The following is a 23,726-nucleotide window of genomic DNA, read 5'->3' on the forward strand; positions in this document are numbered from 1 at the left end:
TATCGGGATGGGCGGTGAGGTATCAGGAGCCATTGACATAGGGAGGGGGGTGATACAGGGGTGCGTTTTAGCACCCCTGTTGTTCATCATTTATATTAACGGTTTATCCACCGGCCTGAAAAAAGTTACCACAGATGTCCCAGTCATTTTAGGGAAACCACTTCCAGTGCTTTTATATGCAGACTATGCGGTGCTTATGGCCCGCACTCCTAACGCTCTCCGTCTGCTTGTACATAGTTTTGTTAAGTTAATGGAGGATCTGGATTTGAGGGTAAATTTTAAAACATCTTTTATCATGTCCTATGGCCCTGGCAAAAGGAAACTCAATACTATACAGTCAGGCACAGACAAACTGGGATCTGTCCCTAAATTTCCATATTTAGGGTTGGTTTTCGCTGCGAACGGCTCGTGGAGTGGGCATTTGGCCCACTCCACGAGCAAGTTCTCGAGAGCCAACAACTCTGTTTTGAGTCTCCCACGCCCAAAGAAAATAGGTGCCACTAGGGCTATTTTAAAGATTTTTAAACTACAGTGCGCAACTGTTGCCACGTATGGAGCAGAGGTATGGGGATCGAGAAACAGCCTCTGCATCCAAAGAGAGGAAAATCGCTTCTGCAGGAAAGTGTTGGGTGCACCGATCTCCTCATCTAATTTCATCTGTCACAGCGAATTAAATCTTCAACATATTAGTGATTTCATTAGAGCAAGACCTGCACTTTTCTGGATTAGAATCTGGAGGAATGACGCTGCTGCTCTTACTCAAAATATTATAAAGGACTGTTTAAGTAGTGACCACGGAATGAGGATTCCATGGTTGTCTGAAGTTTATAAATCACTAAATGAAGTTGACAGAGGCACTTTGTTTGCTGATCCTACGACTATAGAATTAAAGGATAAAGTTGAGGTCAAGAATGCGCTATATGCACTTTACAACAGTGAAAGGCTTAGAAGCGAATCACAAAAATCAACTGTAATGAAATTTATAGGAAATGGATTGTGTGGACAGACTTTGCCGCCCTATCTCTCCCTGCCCATGACCAGCTAGGAGAGATCATTGTTGTTTCGTTTAAGGGCAGGTACTGTAAAATTTATGTTGTCCTTTCCATTAGGGTATCGTCACAGCGCCAATTCTATTCTGTGATGGCGAGAGTATTCAGGATGATTTGCACTTTTTATTTTTCAGTAAATTTTATCTCAAATTCATCAAATGGTTTTTAACTCCGTATTTTAAAAAATCCAGACCACTGACTCTTAAAGACTCATATAGTATGTTGATTGCTCTGGATAGCGATGAATTAACTTTCCGTGCCAGTTCATTTTTAACCCCTTCGACGCTGATGACGAGCTGGGCTCGTCATGAGGTAGCCTCCTCGCACGCTCATGACGAGCCCAGCTCGTCATGTAAAGTGCGGTTTTAAAAAACTCAGCACAGGAGCGGAATTTCGCTAGCGCGCATGCGGTTAAGATTGGCCATACGAGCACGTAAGACGATGGAAAATCCCTGAACATAGTAATTAGCTTTATCTGTGTTATCATGGAAATGTAGCATATTGCTTTGAAATATATTGTATTGTCACTTTATGGAATGGAATGTCATATGTCTTATTTTATTTATTACTTGTATGTATATATATTATCATGGTTTGTTGATGTTATGATCGGTACTTTTATGAATTTTAAGAAATTCGAATAAAGGTCTTTTGAACTTGAACTTGAACTTGACTAGGTTTGTGAGCAACTCCATGCATGAGTGGCACTGTGTGAGTGTCTGTATAGGTGTATGAGTGCATATGATAGTGTTGTATTGATGAGTGTCTGTATGTATGAGTGATTGTATGGGTGAATGAGTGGATGTGTGTGTAGACTTAGGAATCAGTGAGTGCGTATGTAGTAAATGGTATTGGTGTGTCAATGGTTTCAGGAATGGTAGTTTGTATTTAACACTGGGTGTATCAAAGGTTAGATTAGAGTGTGAGGAGGTGCATCGTATTATCACATGGATGATATCATCAGTGATGTCATCAGTGATGTCATTTGAGATGTCATCATTGATGTCATCAGTGATGTCACTGACCGTCATGAATGATGTAATATGTGACATCATCAGCAGTGGATTGCGGGCGCGCGAGTTATAGTGAGTCCAACTAAATATAACGTGGGAATTTCAATGGTTTTGTATGAGTAAATTTCAGCTAACTATAATTGGTGTGAAACCTATGTTTTTTCAGTGAATTTCAAAGGTTTTTAAAACGCTAATTCCTAACTATAACAAATGTGAACCCTATGGTTTTTTCAGTGAATATATATATATATATATTTACACACACACATACATATGGGTTTATACTTCCCCAGAAAATAGATACATTAATGGGGTAAAGGCAATCCTGGCAAACTATAGTAGTTGTAAAAAATAGTATTTGTTAAAACTTTAGTGGTTTAGACTAAGTAGTGGTTGAGTAGTCGTTGTTTAGACTGTAGTTGTTCATGTGGTAGTTGTTCCATCATACAGCCGTCTGTTCTCTCTGTTCTACGTAGGCTGAGAGATAGCTCTGCTGTCAGAGCTCTGCACCTCTCTGTTCTACGTAGGCTGAGAGATAGCTCTGCTGTCAGAGCTCTGCACCTGTCTGTACTACGTAGGCTGAGAGATAGCTCTGCTGTCAGAGCTCCGCACCTATCTGTTCTACGGAGGCTGAGAGATAGCTCTGCTCTCAGAGCTCTGCACCTCTCTATTCTATATAGGCTGAGAGATAGCTCTGCTGACAGAGCTCTACTCCTCTCTGTCTACGTAGGCTGAGAGATAGCTCTGCTGTCAGAGCTCCGCACCTCTCTATTCTACGTAGGCTGAGAGATAGCTCTGCTGTCAGAGCTCTGCACCTCTCAGTTCTACGTAGGCTGAGAGATAGCTCTGCTCTCAGAGCTCTGCACCTCTCTATTCTATATAGGCTGAGAGATAGCTCTGCTGACAGAGCTCTACTCCTCTCTGTCTACGTAGGCTGAGAGATAGCTCTGCTGTCAGAGCTCCGCACCTCTCTATTCTACGTAGGCTGAGAGATAGCTCTGCTGTCAGAGCTCTGCACCTCTCAGTTCTACGTAGGCTGAGAGATAGCTCTGCTGTCAGAGCTCTGCACCTCTCTTCTATGTAGGCTGAGAGATAGCTCTGCTCTCAGAGCTCTGCACCTCTCTGTTCTACGTAGGATGAGAGATAGCTCTGCTGTCAGGTTCTGCACCTCTCTGTTCTATGTAGGCTGAGAGATAGCTCTGCTGTCAAAGCTCTGATACTGTCAGTACAATACACGAACTTACTTAGCATACAGTAAATTAGCACAGTATACGTTTTGCTCTAGGGGCCTCACAAACCATATACTAAGAAAGTGGTATAAGTACCGCTGTGAACATAGAGACAAGGCCTAGGGCCCGTAGAACCACTGGGGCAACCAGGAACCACCCAAGGTAGGGATGCAGGACACCCACGGGGAGCTTCGAGCAGGAATGCAAAAGTGGGTCCACGGAACACTTGTGGAATGTAGGCCCACAATATTCAGTGCAAATGGTGGTCAGGGCTTCGAGTACAAGTAGCCCAATGCACAACTTCGGGAACGATTGGGAAGTGGATACACTAGCAAATGTGCAGGATGTCCAGGAGTTCTTGTCCCACGTCTCTCGTGATGGCCACAGGTTTCAGCTTCACTGGGGACTCGTGTCGGCCTCAGAGATGTCTGGAAGTCCATGTCCTGTGTCGCAGATTCTTCGGGATCCGGCAGGAGCCTCAAAAATGCAGACCGGCAAGATGCTTTGTTGGTGCCTGTTTGAACAGGGGAGTCACTCCTTGACCCCAAGGGAGATTTCTTCCATCTTCTAGTCGATATAGAATGTCGAAGGTCCAAGATATATGTTGCAGAGTTTCGTCAAGGGTAATCTAAAGTCCCGGGTGACTGGGTTCCTATACTTATACCAAGTTTAGGGGTTGGACTAACTCTAGGATTCCACCTATGGGAGGACCTGGGGAGGGGGTGGTTACACCCTTTCCCCTTTGTCCAGTTTTGTGCCAGAGCAGGAGCTGAGTGCCCCCGCAACCGGTTTGAACTGGGGTATGCACAGGGACACATTGTGTGCCCCAGTCACTGTCTGAAACGCATTCACTGAATGCACCCACCCTGCCCCAATACACAAAAGCCTGTCTGGGAGGTGGTTTCACCTCCCTGGACAGGAAACCTATTGTCCAGGCCTCCCCTGCCGGAGTTTGATCCAGCAGCAGGAGGTCAGACCTGTGTCTGTGGCAGCAGCATCCATTTTGTGATGCTGGGGCTCTGTTTAACTTTTACCGGTTAGACCAGTGAGTACATGTCTTCTCCCTCTAGAAGGGTGAAATGCTACCCCCACCACCAGGACTGGTGGGGGGGAAGTTAATATTCCAAAGTGTTTGACACCAAACACAACATGTTTTGATGTAGCCATCCCAAAGTTAGCATTAACCGTGAGGATTATAATGCACTTAAAAATATATATGGTATGGCTGTATCACAGAACAGCTGTAAGGAAGAGATTCCGAAAGCTGCAGAGGGGCTCAGCTCATGCTTGGGCACCCTCTCACACAAAACCAAGCACTCTGCCTTCAGGATTGTCAAGGCCTGCTGTAGGAGTGACATGTTTATATGTGTCTGTTTTAAAAGGTAGGTATAGGTATACTATATCTAAGTAAGGGGTGCTTACACCACCTTACCCAGGATGCAAGTGCAGAACTGTGGTGCCATTGATAGAGGGTCGCATTCTACCATTTAATCACCAGAAAGGGCATTTCTATCGACCTTGGTAGGATGAAGGTCTGATGTGGGCCCTACTTGACAAAATCTGAAAATATGCTAAAATGGCCAATTTTCACCATATGCAATCAGCAAATAAAATCCCACAGATCCCCTGAATCCTGGGTTTGTAGGCCCAAGCCAAAGGCCAAAGGCCACCACCTTATGTTAACAAAATCCACTGGGCCTAAATAATTTTAAACGTGCAATTCTGATGTGCTGAACACAGCGAGGTAACTTGAACAACCCTGGAAAGTACAGTAGCCTTTCAAAAGCACCATTGCAAGACCAACGCCCACAAACATACGTACACAGACCTAGCCGGTACAAGTTGGCACATCTTGGACTCTTGCTGAAATATTGTTTTGAAAGATAGCTTGCATGAAATAAAAGCCTCAGCACGTGTCGTAAGTTCCGCTCTCACATATATTTTTAGAGATATGTACGTGACAAGATGTTCTCTGTTTATATCTTGCGGTTGAGTATGGCCAACCGACCGTTGAGCAACCTGACTATTTCTTGTGTCCTAGGACATGCGGTCAGCCACCTTCACCTAAAATACGTCAGCAAGGGCGTCAGAATAGAACCATGGTTCCGCATTTCCCCCATTGCTTAATTTGTGCCGGTGCTTTCCGGTGCTTAGCACCGGCACTTATTTCTCAGGGCCGGGTCTACACTCTTGCCTCTAATCAATACGCAATATGGGTATAAATTGGCTACACGCAGCTCACAAAACTCCGAGTAGGGTCCCAGCCTCCCCCGTGAAGGGCTGAGATTGCCAGTGAATGCGTGCTGGTAAATGAATTTCAAATTGGATGCAGCTGCTTGGCGCCCGCCTTTTTACATGCCACATATTACCGGCAGAATATCCGCGTAGGTCACTGTCACACCACATTTTGCAATCGTTCATGCGCTACCAATGAACGATTGCAAAATATATTAATAGCCCGCCCCGTCCCTCCTTGGCGAATCTTCAAGTGTGTGCCCACAGCACATTAGGAACAATAAGCATTATTTTTTACCGCGGCCCGCCCTGAACTGCGCAGCTGCAGGGTGGGAAACGGCCACTACAACGCGGCCGTTTCAACGAAAACCTTAACCACGCATGCATTACAACGCATGCGTGGTTACAACGAAAGCCTTTACCACGCATACGTTTACTACGAGGTACGTAGTAAAGGCATGTGTGGTAAAGGGTACAATTAAAAACAAGCATTTACAATGCAATGGTCTCGGCATTATTAAAGGTAGAGCTATTAGCATTGCTCATGACATTTTTTTTTTTTAAATCATAAATAAATGGCATTGTTATTTACATTGCCAATAGCCTAATCGCTTGCATATGCGAGACCGATTGCATTAGCACCCAAACACAGAGTAAGTAGTAGAGTGAGTAGTTGGTAGTGAGTAGGAGAGAGTTATTAGTAAAGAGAGTATTAGAGAGCGAGTAATAAAATGTGAGAGTGAGTATTACATAGTGAGAGAGTAGTAAAGAGTCCTACAGCCACACACATTTATATGCACAGCCACACCCTTACATATACAAGGTGTATTTTTAGTTTCAGTAGTAAAGAGTGAGCAGTATAGAGTGACTAATTATGAGTGAGTAATGTTTGGTAAAGTGTAGCAGAGTGTGTAGTACAGTATTACAGTAAGTGCTATACATTAGATGCTATTTAGTAGAGTGAGTAGTAGCGAGTAGTTGATATTGAGTATTACAGTGAGTAGAGAGTGTTTTGGAGTTGTATAGTAAGTATTCGAGTGAGTATTGATAATATTTGATAGTGAGTAGCATAGAGTGACTATTTGAGTGAGTATTTGTGAGTAGTAGAGAGTGTAGTAAAGGGTGTGTAGTTGAGTGTGTAATAGAGTGTTATAGTGAGTACTGTAGAGTATTTATTTCTGTACTAAAGTGAGTAGGGAGTATTAGAGAGTTGTTGAATTAGTACTTTAGTAGTAGAGTGAGTAGTAGTGAGTAGTTGATATTGAGGAGCACAGTGAGTATAGAGTATTAGATATTTGTCGTGTAACTAGTGGAGTGAGTAGTGTGAGTATTAGAGAGTGAGTAGTAAAGAGTGAGTAGTAGTGTGTAGTAGGTTGTGTGTAGACTGAACCAAAGCCATTTGAAAATATTATAAGTACAATGTAAGGTTGGGTCAGTCTTGATATTTTCTTTGAAAGTTCAAATGTTCAATTTAAAGCAAAATTAGCCTCCTTAATTTGTCACAGCAAGATGCTTGTCAAGCTCATCTACAAAGGGGCATGGAGTTTCTCCTGAGAACATTATGTACATTTAGAAAATACTCCTGGGCTAATGCATTGGTCAAAAATGATGAAGTAGGCGGAGTAGCCTTGAAATTACTTACTGACCTGTGATATGTCTAATGAACTATAATCAACAGTGCCTTTTAAAAGCATATTGAAAGCAAAAACAACTGCCACTCCAATAGCAATGGAACATTGATAACCTGCATGACAGCATACTGGGAGGCATGCATGCAGACTCAAAAAGGAATGGGGGCACATAGATCGGTGTAAGGGAGAGGCAGAGATGGGTCACAGGCATCAAGGGAACAACACTACTTTAACATTACATGATAATGTTTGCTGAGTTATGAATACAGAATACTGCATCGTCTCCCTCTTATCAAAAACAGAATCAACGAATAACTTAGTCCTTAAAATTGGATTTGGAATGCAGCGTTTCACTTGGAACAAAATTTATGCATGGGTACTATCACTGCCCCACATACATTCACACTAGGAAAGCACCCAGTGTCTGAAACCCCTCCAGGAACATTGTTGCTCACTTCAGGTGCCTTCCCTTCAGGGTCACTGATAAGGTTTTCTGGGAAAGATGAGTCAGTGCCACTATCAGAAATAGTCTGACTACCAGTACATGTAGGCTCAGCAAAGACCATCTGTGAGCCATTCCACCGCTAACCCTTTTCCAAAAGAATGCTCGTACCCTTTTTCTGAACTATGCACGTGAGTTCTCTGAAATTACTGATAATTGCATCCTTTCCCAGAGAATATTTCTCTAAGCTGGTCAGCTGCTTGGATGAATATGTTTTAACAGCATTTCTGGTGCTGCCATTGTGTCCCATCTCAAGCCACTTCTCCACAACAACTGGGCTCAAACTAACATTTTTGGTGTCATTCTCTCACCTGTCCCAAACCAATGACCAAAATGTTTTCCTACCATGGAGCAACTCAGATCGACATCAAAAATTTAGAGGGAAACCCCTTTTATAAATGCACAAGAATAGGGTTCAGTCAAACTACTTGTTGGTTAAATTTTTCTCCATGTGCATTCCTAATTATTAATCTAAGAACAACAGATATAACTTCAATATAAAAAAAAAATAATTAACAATTATGCTCCAACATTTAGAATCTCGTAAATATTAACTGAGTTGCACATAAAATACAAGTTACGTTTGTAAATATAGTTTATCATCCACTTGACCAGATACATCATAACAACATTTGGTCCAAAAATAACACAGAAAACAACTTATACCTTCCATCCGAGGCTTCAGCAACAAACCATCATCATGCATTGTGTTACAGTAGAATTGGTTCACTGAAAGCAAGTACGAAACTACATCTCCCGTAGGTATCAAATAAAGCTCTATGACTGGAAACAAACACGGTGTGCCGACAACACGGTGCTAAGTGTCCGAACCCCGAGGCAAAACAAAGTGAAGCTTTTCACGCATTTTAACCTGCCGTTGGTGAAATGGGGCTCTCACTAGGTACATGTACCTCTAAAAAAATAAATACTTCAGCTCGAGCTGCCTGCACCAAGCGCTTCTTCTCGGTGCATCCAAGCAAAGTAAAACAAGGAGAAGAAAAAAAAAATACCGGAGTGACAAAAGGAGACACGTACAGCCGGAGGGGGGGGGCGGGAAAGGAGACACAGATAGCGGGAGGGGGCCGGAAAGGAGACACGGACAGTGTGAGGGGGCGGGAAAGGAGACACGGACAGTGGGAGGGGGGGCGGGAAAGGAGACACGGACAGTGGGAGGGGGCGGGAAAGAAGACACAGACAGTGGGAGGGGGGGCGGGAAAGGAGACACGGACAGCAGGAGGGGGCGGGAAAGGAGACACGGACAGCTGGAGGGGGGGCAGGAAAGGAGACACGGACAGTGGGAGGGGGGGCAGGAAAGGAGACACGGACAGCGGGGCGGGAAAGGAGACACGGACAGCGGGAGGGGGGGGCGGGAAAGGAGACACAGACAGCGGGAGGGGGCGGGAAAGGAGACACGGACAGCAGGAGGGGGGGTGGGAAAGGAGACACGGACAGCGGGAGGGGGCGGAAAAGGAGACACGGACAGAGGGAGGGGGGGCGGGAAAGGAGACACGGACAGCGGGAGGGGGGGCGGGAAAGGAGACACGGACAGAGGGAGGGGGGGCGGAAAAGGAGACACGGACAGCGGGAGGGGGGGGCGGGAAAGGAGACACAGACAGCGGGAGGGGGGCGGGAAAGGAGACATGGACAGCAGGAGGGGGCGGGAAAGGAGACACAGACAGCGGGAGGGGGCAGGAAAGGAGACACAGACAGCGGGAGGGGGGGCGGGAAAGGAGACACGGACAGCGGGAGGGGGGGCGGGAAAGGAGACACGGACAGCGGGAGGGGGGGACGGGAAAGGAGACACGGACAGCGGGAGGGGGGCGGGAAAGGAGACACGGACAGCGGGAGGGGGCGGGAAAGGAGACACGGACAGCGGGAGGGGGCGGGAAAGGAGACAAGGACAGCAAGAGGGGGGCAGGAAAGGAGACACGGACAGAGGGAGGGGGGGCGGGAAAGGAGACACGGACAGCGGGAGGGGGGCAGGAAAGGAGACACGGACAGTGGGAGGGGGGGCAGGAAAGGAGACACGGACAGCGGGAGCGGGGCGGTAAAAGGAGACACGGACAGCGGGAGGGGGCGGGAAAGGAGACACGGACAGCGGGAGGGGGGGGCGGGAAAGGGGACACGGACAGCGGGAGGGGGCGGGAAAGGAGACACGGACAGAGGGAGGGGGGCGGGAATGGAGACACGGACAGCGGGAGGGGGCGGGAAAGGAGACACGGACAGCGGGAGAGGGGGCGGGAAAGGAGACACGGACAGCGGGAGGGGGCGGGAAAGGAGACACGGACAGCGGGAGGGGGGGCGGGAAAGGGGACACGGACAGCGGAAGGGGGCGGGAAAGGAGACACGGACAGAGGGAGGGGGGGCGGGAAAGGAGACACGGACAGCGGGAGAGGGCGGAAAAGGAGACACGGACAGCGGGGGGGCAGGAAAGGAGACAAAGACAGCGGGAGGGGGGGCGGGAAAGGAGACACGGACAGCGGGAGGGGGGGCGGGAAAGGAGACACGGACAGCGGGAGGGGGGGACGGGAAAGGAGTCACGGACAGCGGGAGGGGGGCGGGAAAGGAGACACGGACAGCGGGAGGGGGCGGGAAAGGAGACACGGACAGCGGGAGGGGGCGGGAAAGGAGACACAGACAGCGGGAGGGGGGGCGGGAAAGGAGACATGGACAGCAAGAGGGGGGCGGGAAAGGAGACACGGACAGAGGGAGGGGGCGGGAAAGGAGACACGGACAGCGGGAGGGGGCAGGAAAGGAGACGCGGACAGTGGGAGGGGGGCAGGAAAGGAGACACGGACAGCGGGAGCGGGGCGGGAAAGGAGACACGGACAGCGGGAGGGGGGGTGGGAAAGGAGACACGGACAGCGGGAGGGGGCGGGAAAGGAGACACGGACAGCGGGAGGGGGGCGGGAAAGGAGACACGGACAGCGGGAGGGGGGGCGGGAAAGGAGACACAGACAGTGGCAGGGGGGGCGGGAAAAGAGACACGGACAGCGGGAGGGGGGGCAGGGAAGGAGACACGGACAGCGGGAGGGGGTGGGAAAGGAGACACGGACAGCGGGAGGGGGGCGGGAAAGGAGACACGGACAGCGGGAGGGGGCCGGAAAGGAGACACGGACAGCGGGAGGGGGTGCGGGAAAGGAGACACAGACAGCGGGAGAGGGCGGGAAAGGAGACACGGACAGTGGGAGGGGGGGCGGGAAAGGAGACACGGACAGCGGGAGGGGGGCGGGAGAGGAGACACGGACAGCGAGAGGGGGGCGGGAAAAGAGACACGGACAGTGGGAGGGGGGCGGGAAAGGAGATATAGACAGCGGGAGGGGGCGGGAAAGGAGACACGGACAGCGGGAGGGGGCGGGAAAGGAGACACGGACAGTGGGAGGGGGGGCGGGAAAAGAGACACGGACAGCGGGAGGGGGCGGGAAAGGAGACACGGACAGTGGGAGGGGGCGAGAAAGGAGACACGGACAGCGGGAGGGGGCGGGAAAGGAGACACGGACAGTGGGAGGGGGGGCGGGAAAGGAGACACGGACAGCGGGAGGGGGGGCGGGAAAGGAGACACGGACAGTGGGAGGGGGCGGGAAAGGAGACACGGACAACGGGAGGGGGGGCAGGAAAGGAGACACGGACAGCGGGAGGGGGCGGGAAAGGAGACACGGACAGTGGGAGGGGGGGTGGGAAAGGAGACGCAGACAGCGGGAGGGGGGCGAGAAAGGAGACACGGACAGCGGGAGGGGGGGCGGCAAAGGAGACACAGACAGCGGGACGGGGCGGGAAAGGAGACACAGACAGCGGGCGGGGGCGGGAAAGGAGACATGGACAGTGGGATTGGGGGCGGGAAAGGAGACACGGAGAGCGGGAGGGGGGGCAGGAAAGGAGACACAGACAGCGGGAGGGGGGCGGGAAAGGAGACACAGACAGCGGGAGGGGTGCGGGAAAGGAGACACGGACAGTGGGAGTGGGGGCGGGAAAGGAGACACGGACAGCGGGAGGGGGGGCGGAAAAGGAGACACGAACAGTGGGAGGGGGGCGGGAAAGGAGACACGGACAGCGGGAGGGGGGCGGGAAAGGAGACACGGACAGTGGGAGGGGGGGTGGGAAAGGAGACACGGACAGCGGGAGGGGGGGCGGGAAAGGAGACACGGACAGCGGGAGGGGGCGGGAAAGGAGACACAGACAGCGGGAGGGGTGCGGGAAAGGAGACACGGACAGTGGGAGTGGGGGCAGGAAAGGAGACACGGACAGCGGGAGGGGGGGCGGAAAAGGGGACACGGACAGTGGGAGGGGGGGCGGGAAAGGAGACACAGACAGCGGGAGGGGGGCGGGAAAGGAGACACGGACAGTGGGAGGGGGGGCGGGAAAGGAGACACGGACAGCGGGAGGGGGGCGGGAAAGCAGACACGGACAGCGGAAGGGGGGGCAGGAAAGGAGACACGGACAGCGGGGGGGCGGGAAAGGAGACACGGACAGCGGGAGGGGGCGGGAAAGGAGACACAGACAGTGGGAGGGGGGGCGGGAAAGGAGACACGGACAGTGGGAGGGGGGGCGGGAAAGGAGACACGGACAGCGGGAGGGGGGGCCGGAAAGGAGACACGGACAGCGGGAGGGGGGGCGGGAAAGGAGACACGGACAGTGGGAGGGGGCGGGAAAGGAGACACGGACAGCGGGAGGGGGGGTGGGAAAGGAGACACGGACAGCGGGAGGGGCCGGTAAAGGAGACACTGACAGTGGGAGGGGGGCGGGAAAGGAGACACGGACAGCGGGAGGGGGGGCGGGAAAGGAGACACAGACAGCGGGAGGGGGCAGGAAAGGAGACACGGACAGCGGGCGGGGGCAGGAAAGGAGACACGGACAGTGGGATTGGGGGCGGGAAAGGAGACACGGAGAGCTGGAGGGGGGGCAGGAAAGGAGACACAGACAGCGGGGGGGGGCGGGAAAGGAGACACAGACAGCGGGAGGGGTGCGGGAAAGGAGACATGGACAGTGGGAGTGGGGGCAGGAAAGGAGACACGGACAGCGGGAGGGGGGGGCGGAAAAGGAGACACGGACAGTGGGAGGGGGGCGGGAAAGGAGACACGGACAGCGGGAGGGGGGCGGTAAAGGAGACACGGACAGTGGGAGGGGGGGCGGGAAAGGAGACACGGACAGCGGGAGGGGGGGGCGGGAAAGCAGACACGGACAGCGGAAGGGGGGGCGGGAAAGGAGACACGGACAGCGGGAGGGGGGGGCGGGAAAGGAGACACGGACAGCGGGAGGGGCAGGAAAGGAGACTTGGACAGTGGGAGGGGGGGCGGGAAAGGAGACATGGACAGTGGGAGGGGGGGCGGGAAAGGAGACACGGACAGCGGGAGGGGGGAGGCCGGAAAGGAGACACGGACAGCAGGAGGGGGGGTGGGAAAGGAGACAAGGACAGTGGGAGGGGGCGGGAAAGGAGACACGGACAGCGGGAGGGGGCGGTAAAGGAGACACTGACAGTGGGAGGGGGGGCGGGAAAGGAGACACGGACAGCGGGAGGGGGGGCGGGAAAGGAGACACGGACAGCGGGAGGGGGGGCGGGAAAGGAGACACAGACAGCGGGAGGGGGCGGGAAAGGAGACACGGACAGCGGGCAGGGGCGGGAAAGGAGACACAGACAGCGGGAGGGGGGGCGGGAAAGGAGACACGGACAGCGGGAGGGGGCGGGAAAGGAGACACGGACAGCGGGAGGGGGGCGGGAAAGGAGACACGGACAGCGGGAGGGGGGGCAGGAAAGGAGACACGGACAGCAAAAGGGGGGCGGGAAAGGAGACACGGACAGCGGGAGGGGGCGGGGAAGGAGACACGGACAGTGGGAGGGGGCAGGAAAGGAGACACGGACAGCGGGAGGGGGCGGGAAAGGGGACACGGACAGTGGGAGGGGGCGGGAAAGGAGACACTGACAGCAGGAGGGGGGGCGGGAAAGGAGACACGGACAGCAGGAGGGGGCGGGAAAGGAGACACGGACAGTGGGAGGGGGGGCAGGAAAGGAGACACGGACAGCGGGAGGGGAGCGGGAAAGGAGACACGGACAGTGGGAGGGGGGGCGGGAAAGGAGACACGGACAGCGGTAGGGGGCGGGAAAGGAGACACGGACAGCAGGAGGGGGGCGGGAAAGGAGACACGGACAGAGGGAGGGGGGCAGGAAAGGAGACAGGGACAGCGGGAGGGGGGGCAGGAAAGGAGACACGGACAGTGGGAGGGGGGCAGGAAAGGAGAGACGGACAGCGGGAGCGGGGCGGGAAAGGAGACACAGACAGCGGGAGGGGGGGGGCGGGAAAGGAGACACAGACAGCGGGAGGGGGCGGGAAAGGAGACACGGACAGTGGGAGGGGGCGGGAAAGGAGACACGGACAGTGGGAGGGGGGGTGGGAAAGGAGACACGGACAGCGGGAGGAGGCGGGAAAGGAGACACGGACAGTTGGAGGGGGGGCGGGAAAGGAGACACGGACAGTGGGGGGGGCGGGAAAGGAGACACGGACAGTGGGAGGGAGGCGGGAAAGGAGACACGGACAGTGGGAGGGGGGGCGGTAAAGGAGACACGGACAGCGGGAGGGGGCGGGAAAGGAGACACGGACAGTGGGAGGGGGCGGGAAAGGAGACACGGACAGTGGAAGGGGGGGCGGGAAAGGAGACACGGACAGCGGGAGGGGGTGGGAAAGGAGACACGGAGAGTGGGAGGGGGGACGGGAAAGGAGACACGGACAGTGGGAGGGGGGCGGGAAAGGAGACACGGACAGCTGGAGGGGGGCGGGAAAGGAGACACGGACAGCGGGAGGGGGGATGGGAAAGGAGACACGGACAGTGAGAGGGAAGGCAGGAAAGGAGACACGGACAGCGGGACGGGGGGTGGGAAAGGAGACACGGACAGTGGGAGGGGGCGGGAAAAGAGACACGGACAGTGGAAGGGGGGGCGGGAAAGGAGACACGGACAGCGGGAGGGGGGGCAGGAAAGGAGACACAGACAGCGGGAGGGGGGCTGGAAAGGAAACACGGACAGTGGGAGGGGGCGGGAAAGGAGACACGGACAGCGGGAGGGGGGCTGGAAAGGAGACACGGACAGCAGGAGGGGGGGCGGGAAAGGAGACACGGACAGCGGGAGGGGGGCAGGAAAGGAGACACGGACAGCGGGAGGGGGCGGGAAAGGAGACACGGACAGTGGGAGGGGGGCGGGAAAGGAGACACGGACAGCAGGAGGGGGGCGGGAAAGGAGACACGGACAGCGGGAGGGGGGGCGGGAAAGGAGACACGGACAGCGGGAGGGGGGCGGGAAAGGAGACACGGACAGTGGGAGGGTAGCATGAAAGGAGACACAAAAAGCGGGAGGGGGGCGGGAAAGGAGACACGGACAGTCAAGGAGACACGGACAGCGGGAGGGGGTGCGGGAAAGGAGACACGGACAGCGCGAGGGGGGCGGGAAAGGAGACACGGACAGTGCGAAGGGGGCAGGAAAGGAGACACATACAGTGAGAGGGGGGCGGGAAAGGAGACACGGACAGCGGGAGGGGGGGCGGGAAAGGAGACACGGACAGTGGGAGGGGGGCGGGAAAGGAGACAAGGACAGCGGGAGGGGGGGCAGGAAAGGAGAAACGGACAGTGGGAGAGGGGCGGGAAAGGAATCACTGACAGTGGGAGGGGGGTGGGAAAGGAGACACGGACAGCGGGAAGGGGTGCCGGAAAGGAGACATGGACAGCGGCAGGGGGGGGCGGTAAAGGAGACACGGACAGCGGGAGGGGGCGGGAAAGGAGACACGGACAGCGGGAGGGGGGCAGGAAAGGAGACACGGACAGCGGGAGGGGGGGCGGGAAAGGAGACACGGACAGCGGGAGGGGGCGGGAAAGGAGACACTGACAGTGGGAGGGGGGCGGGAAAGGAGACACGGACAGTGGGAGGGGTGGGCGGGAAAGGAGACACGGACAGCGGGAGGGGGCGGGAAAGGAGACACTGACAGTGGGAGGGGGGGGGCGGGAAAGGAGACACGGACAGTGGGAGGGGGGTGGGAAAGGAGACACGGACAGTGGGAGGGGGGGCGGGAAAGGAGACACGGACAGTGGGAGGGGGGCGGGAAAGGAGACACGGACAGTGGGAGGGGGGGCGGGAAAGGAGACACGGACAGTGGGAGGGGGGCGGGAAAGGAGACACGGACAGCAGGAGGGGGGGCGGGAAAGGAGACACGGACAGCGGGAGGGGGGCGGCAAAGGAGACACGGACAGTGGGAGGGGGGCGGGAAAGGAGACACGGACAGCGGGAGGGGGGCAGGAAAGGAGACACGGACAGCGGGAGGGGGCGGGAAATTAGACACGGACAGTGGGAGGGGGGGCGGGAAATTAGACACGGACAGCGGGAGGGGGGCGGGAAAGGAGACATGGACAGTGGGAGGGGGCGGGAAAGGAGACACGGACAGCGGGAGGGGGTGGGAAAGGAGACACGGACAGCGGGAGGGGGCGGGAAAGGAGACACGGACAGTGGGAGGGGGCGGGAAAGGAGACACAGTTAGCAGGCGGGGGGCGGGAAAGGAGACACGGTCAGCGAGAGGGGGGCGGGAAAGCAGACACTGATATTCCATTCTCTGCATTCCGGGCCGCAGGTGAGCCGCTTACTTTCATATTCTGCAATTTTCAACCCTGGGAGCTAGTGTTATTCTTCATCGCAGCAATCACACCCCCCGCTGCTCCCCGGCATGGATGGAGCAGACGGGCCTGAGAATAAGCGAAGTTCCACCCTGTTCCTCAGATGAGCTGTTAGAACCAGAGGCCCAGAGAACGTGGACCAGGGGAAGGTGGACCCCGAGCAATGCCACTGTCGGCCGCATCGCGGTACAAAAGGGGGTGGTGATGGACGCAGCATCCGAATCAATCAAACACTCACACCAAGTTAACAGATCTGGGTTTAAACCATCACCGTTCTTTAGCCCACTCTGCCACCCCAGTTCAGATGGCTTGCTTAAATCCAGTGGCAAAGTGAGCAAGGGACTCACGTCTGAGCATACCCTGCCACACTTATGGCGGCCAAAATTGGTACAAAAGGGGGTGGTGATGGACGGTGTCGGCCGCATCAGCAGGTAATTTGTCTGGGGGTCTAGGCGGCCTTGCGTGCGGGGGGGACACTGCCTCGCTGCCTCTCACTGATCCCTCACTCTGCCCGCTCTAACTGACGGCATTGCCGGTGTTGTTAAGACCAGAGGAGCCCTTCTCCTCAGACCTGCTGTGCTGGTCCCGGGGCGGCTGGCTGATGCCCTGGGGTCGGGCGGCGGGGCACTGGCACTGCGGGCGCTAAGTGCTGCTATGGGCGGTGCCGTGGCAGGGAGAGGCCGGCGGGGGGGGCAGCGAGGCCAGTGTGGAGGCCCCTCTCCCCATAGCTTAGATTTATGCTCATCTCACCTCTCTCCGGGGGCATCGGGGTGAAGTCCATGGGGGTGGCAGCTGTTGTGGTGCTCCAGCACAATGCCCGCAGCTGCTGCCGCCAGAGTGAAGCTCCGGCTCCCAGTCCAGGCTCTCGCGCACAGCTTGCGATGGCAGAAGGGGCTTCGGAAGATGGAGGGGGGGGGCGCTGGTATCCTTGGCAGGACGGTGGGGGTCTTTCCTTTGTGAAGGAAAGAAAGCATCTCGCTTCATGCAGGAATCAACGGGCGTTGCAATAAAAAATGACTATAAAGTCACACACAGGGGGAAAAAAATGGCGGCCGCAAGCTCCTGAATTTTTCGGAATCGGGGCGTGGTTTTGCGGTTCTGAGTGACAGACAACGTCACTGTCTGAAGAACAACAACACTTACGCCCCCAAATCCGAAAAAGACGGAGCCTATTCAGAGGGACAGATCTCCCCTTCCAATGGCTGGGCGGGCCCCTCACTCAAAAATATTATTATTTAGCATATTGAGCCATGTGAATGCTTTAGATAAATACTTGAACACACGTTTTTAGTACCATTCGTTTTTCGCTGTGATGAAGTTCATTAGGCTTAAATGATTAAAAGTAATGATAGAATCCCGAACACTCGTTCTTACTATCGTTGGTTTTTACTTGATTATGAACCACAAATAAATGCGACTAGATCAATCCTTGTTATAGGATAGTAAGAGTGCACAGGGGGATGCAACCAATGTACTTGGAAGCACTATAAAGTACTAATCACAGAGACGTCGTCGTAGGACGGAAGACGCCTCCCCCCCGGGATCACCCAAATAAACTTTTGGAACTTTTTATAGAAACAGTGATAAACATTTTAGTTTTACAAGTGGTTGTGCGCAGGCTAACAAATTCAATGATCAAGAGAAACAAGAATACCTGAACGTGCCACTCGAGGCAAAATTCACGTTCAGGTAGTCTTGTTATTCTGCCATCAGCTGTGTACCATTGTTCAGAGTTATATTTGTAAATTAACCCCTAGCCAGGGGAGTGGGACCCATTTTCTATGATTACTTATGCTAATGTTAAATTCCATTGATTTTAAACATGTTTGGAGGGTGAGGATGTTTTTCTGGGCAGAGATCCCTTTGTAGACTATGAAAGGTATTTTGCCTGTTAAGACAGTGAGGATGAGAACACAGACGGTGGTAGCTCGAAATGATGGCAAGCTTCCTGCATAGACTGCTAAAAGAGAGCAGGAAACGCCTGCCTTTGAAATGCAGAGATATAGAGGGCCCAGTAGTAAAGGCCCCATGAGTCAACTCGACATCATGGGGCCACCATGTGGACAGAAAAAAAGGAACATTTCGGACATAAAGTGAGCAAACCTAGTTTTGCCATTAACTTGCACTCAATTGGAGCAAATAAGGCTGCTTTCTTGATAATACACATTGCACTCCCACTGAAATAGGAAGCTCTGATCCATAATATCTAAGCCCTTCATGTTGATATTTTACGTGCAGCGATTTTTCCTCCTCTTTTCACTGTACTTTCCCATTGCAGACTCCCCTTCAAGGGTCGGACTGGCCAATGGGGCAATCAGGTCGTGCTTGATGGACTGATGTGTATGGGCCAAATTTTTGGCTCTTTGTGGGCCTGTTTTATGGTCTGGTGGGCCTGTTATTTTCAGGCCCAGTCCAATCCTGCTGCTTTGCCTGCACTAATCCATTCAACAATGTGTTGGTATTTAAAAAGCAGTTATAAAATTAAACAGCAAGTATTACCTCTAGTAAGCTAATCTACCTAATGAACAAATCAATGTAAGCAAAAATCAACTAGTTGCCTTACTAAAGCATGTTTAAGCTGTTAGCCCCGATTGTGCATCTCAATGGTCCCCCAATAGGGAGTCTGTTGGTGTTCGTAATAGTCACAGGTGGGCAATATATGCAAACTTCACACTCAAAATTGAGCATGTTGTACTTAGCTCAGTTCACAAAGTATGATGACTTTACCAACTGTGCCTTACATGGTTTGAGTAACTTTTCCATGTAGAAAAAAGTTTTGGGACAGAATTTTCAAGTTAAAAGTGGGTTTTTGTAGGCCAAATGTAATGGACAACTGTGTATACTTTGGGCCAGTAGATAAAATGTTCAAAGTTTTAAAAACAATGTAACGTAGTTATGGAGAAAAACCTTTGAGTCCTTTGCACACAAAGAAATAACTTGTCAGTAATGGGGCGAGGTGAGCTTCAGATTGTCACACAATCATGCTGGGATATCATGTTAATTATTATATGAGAAGCTGGCATTAGGAGGGCTTAAGTGCCGGTGGAAAGGTAGAAGAATGCGGTTTGTGAGGGGCATCAATGCCCTACTCTGCATCTCCAGCAGGTACCCCATTGGCGAGATCCAACTAGGACTTGAAATGTGTAGCCTGTTCTGGTGACTCTCACTAGTTAAGTCTGCAAATATGGGTCAGCCCGGTCCCTGCTGCAGAGGGCAGGATCTCCACTGGTGTTCAACCGTGTTCATACTGACTATGATACCTTCTGAAGTGTGGTGCTTTTGATATGGATGGTGGATTGTGGTGCTCTTGATATGGATGGTGGAGTGTGGTGCTCTTGATATGGATGGTGGAGTGTGGTGCTCTTGATATGGATGGTGGAGTGTGGCGCTCTTGATATGGACCTTACTCCTAATCTGCAGGCCTCTCTTACTGAATGGAACTACTCTGTAGTCTCTTAGGTTCAGATTCTGACTGTGATACTCACCTCGCTGTGGAATCTGATATTGACTTTGATACTCTCCATGCCTGCAGGCCTTTCATAGAGACTGTGTGTGATGATACGTCATACTCTGCAGGGACTCTGATAGGGACTGTGATCGCATACCAGTCTGCTGTAGTTCAGTTCCATGACCATCCTCATGTAAGGGGCGCAGGTATGGACTCCCGAACTCTTCTACTGTGAGGTGCACCCACCATAGCATGGAGGATGTCTGATAGTAAGTAGCAAAACACTGTACTTCACAGCACATCAACGCCCCATAACCGATAATCTCTAAATAGTGTGAAATTCCTATAGGACTGTTGAACATATTTAACAGATTAGTACCTTTAGCCTGCAAGCACCTGTTGGCTGCCTTCAGAATATTTCATGTTGTACTTTCTGTTGAAATCAATTAAATTGAAGAGATGTGCATTTTGCTGTGAAAATAATGAATATAATTACACAATTTCCATTATACTCATCTTGGCTGTCTCATTTATAGATTGCTCTCACAAATTATCATTTTCTACAGCATGTAAAATAAAAAGTAGACCGTAGAGGAGCTTGCACTAAACATGTAAAACAACCCTTTAAAGTTTGCTCAAGGCTACCTCTTCTGTGATGTATTCCTATAGGTTCTGTATCGATCCCCCCTATTCCTGACCCTATTCTGGCTAACAAACTAACAAGTTAACTAGCAGCCATCCCATGAGGCAGAAAACCCCCATGATGCAGGAACCGTTATCTGATAAAGCCACACTACGGCACAGGAACGTGTTATCTGATTAGGTCATAACGCTTGCCATCTAATTAGACAAGCGATATTCCTCCAGCCCCTGAAAAGGCATACGGAGTTTTCTAAACAAATCAAACCTATGACAACCTGGGAAAAACCCTGCGGCCATTGTTTTGATTTCACCGAGAACTTCAGCAAAAGAATGTGCTAACGACCTGGTCGTATGACATCCTTATTGACGTATCTATGTCCATCCTTACGTCAATCTCGGCACCTTAAAGGTATAAATATTACCGATATTGCGCAATGCAAACACACGCGGTGGTGACGAGACCGGAGCAGCCAGACTTGACGAAGCCCAGAGCAGAGCAGACCCCGCTGGCGCAGCCCCGCCTTCCTGACGCGCTGAGAACGAGACGCGCTGCTTTCTCCTGCCGAGAAATCCAGCACCGGCGCTTCCGGGTAGCCCTCGCAGGCAGCCTGGAATATCGAGACCAGAGAGAGAGATACCATCCCTCATCCATCCTAACTTCCAGGTACAGAACTGAATAACCCCTCGCAGAGAATTCTTCAGTCAGTCACTTGGCAAACAAACTTAACTTAAACTGTAACTTTCTATTCCCGCCCACGTATTAGGCTTAGGTCAGGTACACGGGGTAGGCGTATTTAGAAACACCAGTTGAGTACGTTTAGTCAAATGTATATGTGTATGTAATCTATTTTATTCATTTTAAACCTTCATATGGCTTAGAAACCATATCAATGTTTTTACAGTATTATTTTATACTTCTGCCTTTAATGTATGCACTTTACTTAGCCATAAGTATTGCAATAATATCGATCCATTTCTCTTGTATGAGAAAAGAGACTGATCAATAAATAACATCTTTTATTGAACACGCCTGTCTCCTCCTTTTCTCTACAATCTGATGAGACTAAGAATGCACATACTGACTGAGTAAAATAAATTGCCTTTTGTTCACACGACTCTAGAGATATACTCTTGATTAGGGGAGAGCAAAGTTGTCATGTTCTATGGTTGTCAGAAACTAAATCCCTTCTTGTCTAATCAGGGAAGGTAATTCCTTCCTGAACATTCGAGAAAGTTTCTAGTGAACTCTGAGCTAGCTGGCAAACCCAAAACTTTAAGTCTAATATCGACAGTAGTAGACCTAGTTAACGTCTGGTCTAGGCCTATACTATTGAAGGTATTATTCCAATGCGCAGAGCCTATTGGGATAATAGGAACTACACTACATGGCGCCCAACGCGTTTGGAAAGGGCGATAAAACTAACAGAAGACATTTAGAGTAACTCAGTCGTGCTTTCTCACTCAGACCCCTTTTCCCATAATACTCCAAAGACGTCTGGAGTGGGTAAAAGGTTATATCCGCCAAACCTCGCAGGAGGGAACTCCTATGTATGGTTCTTGGTTTAGTCAATGTTGAAGGATACACTGTTCCAAAATATTGTGCATCTAATCTTTGTTTCAATAAGAACCTGATCTGCAAACAAACAGAATAATGGTAGACAGTGAGGATGAAAGAGAGGCAGTTAGATTAGCAACTGAACTCGCAGAAGCTGATGCTACTATGCAGGAAGCAGACCCGAATATAATACTCATTCCGGTCATCAAAAGAAAATCTATAACCATAAAACTTATAGAAAATGGACTGACACCTAGAGGTGGCACAGTCATATTCGTAATTGAGGCACACGAATATCGGCAGACAGAGGTATACTATTCATGGATAAACTTTCCAGCAGCAAATCCTGTAACAAAGTACTTCCACTATTACAAAATAGAGGAACCTCCTGAAATATACACTCCTTTCGAGGAGGTGGAAGTACCACTTAAATTTCAAGAGCACCTGCTCTTATTTAATGGCACCCTAAAACATAATAATCACATCACCAGGCTCGGTCCTTTAGGTAGACCAGGAGCAACGTGGCCGGTCCTAGCCGGATACACACCACATCCAGACATCGAAAGAATGCCTGCACCAGAGCTTTTAACACAGCTAAAACAATTAATAAAAGTACATAGACAATTAGTCCAGTATGTGATGCGGACTTCAACAATTCAGCCAGCGATTAAAATTCCACAGCTGACCCCTTACCAGGGGAACACAAATAAAATTACACCACAGAACATCCAGTCCTGCCTAGGCAAAGTACCGACTAAACGGGAACAAATACCATTCTGGTTAGCACAGAAAATCACCCAAATAGAGGCGGTGTTTCCAGACACCACCCCGTTAGAAAAACACAGGATTCTGACTATCTGTCTTCCAATGGGAATCGCACCACACGTTGAGGACTGTGACACTTGGGGTACAGTCTTTGCTTCCATCTACACAAAAACGCACGGTGTTCCATCAATCTCGGTAATACCAGATGTGCTAAAACAAATTCAAGACGAATACGGTCCAGAACCCGCTTTAACTGTTGGTATGAAATTACTAAAAGACTTCAAGCAGGTCTCTGCTATATTATTAGCCAACATAAAAGGAGAAGCAGCAAACGTGGCGATCCACCAGAGGTTAAAAGAGACAGATATAGCAGACCAACCAGCTGAAATCGCCAGAATCATAGAAAAATCCTATGAGGAACTAGGTAGAGACAGTTTAGGTAGAATACCAGTAAAACCACAACTGATTGAAAGTCCTGAAAAAATAGTTTTTAATAATAATTCAACATCACCAAAAAAGAGCTGGGATGGAAACAAACACTCCAATCCTAAAGAAAAGAAATTCCAGTCCAGAGGAAGTTCTCCTCGGCGGAGAGAAAGATCTCCAAACCAGGGACGCATACCACCCCAAAGTGATCCCTCTGGGAAAAGATATAACCTTAGAAATAGGGATAATATAAAAAAACCTGATAGATATCAAGACATTGATACACGTCCCTCTCAATCTTTTCAGACTTCCTCGCAGAAATCAGAAAGAAGAGGACGATCAGAACAAAGAGAAGAGCACGCCAAGTCCAAAGACAAGGAACCTGCTCAGCAAAAAAAGAAATTACAATTTCCAAAAAAGAAGGTAGCCAGCATTAAAATAGTTAACAATGCCGAGAATTCTGAGGACACAACTGAAAAACGGATAATGGGCTCAGACAATGCTAGACAGCGCAGCAGAAGTGAGCATAGCTCGCAAAGTCCTTATGAATCATCTGGAGACAGTGGACACGAATGAATACCTTCA

General features: G+C 51.6%; 2 protein-coding genes across 2 annotated transcripts in view; both read left to right on the forward strand.

The window, feature by feature from the left end:
- The window catches only part of LOC147672889 (NACHT, LRR and PYD domains-containing protein 3-like), a 664,362-nt gene that overhangs the window by 421,114 nt on the left and 219,522 nt on the right, over positions 1-23,726 (forward strand). The gene's annotated exons all lie outside the window — the stretch shown is intronic.
- On the forward strand, positions 22,047-23,717 carry LOC147672893 (uncharacterized). The gene is made up of 2 exons (XM_086947944.1): positions 22,047-23,165; positions 23,235-23,717. Exons 1-2 carry the CDS (start codon positions 22,047-22,049, stop codon positions 23,715-23,717), a joined length of 1,602 nt encoding a protein of 533 aa, XP_086804070.1.

Source organism: Lissotriton vulgaris, unplaced genomic scaffold (assembly GCF_964263255.1).
Source record: "Lissotriton vulgaris unplaced genomic scaffold, aLisVul1.2 SCAFFOLD_723, whole genome shotgun sequence".
NCBI classification, from domain to species: Eukaryota; Metazoa; Chordata; class Amphibia; order Caudata; family Salamandridae; genus Lissotriton; species Lissotriton vulgaris.

Excerpts from the sequence above, each read along its gene's own strand:
- LOC147672893 (XM_086947944.1), top strand. The coding sequence starts at position 22,047 with ATGGTAGACAGTGAGGATGAAAGAGAGGCAGTTAGATTAGCAACTGAA. Across the intron at positions 23,166-23,234 it reads ACAGTTTAGGTAGAATACCA|AGCTGGGATGGAAACAAACA; the intron begins GTAAAACCACAA and ends TCACCAAAAAAG.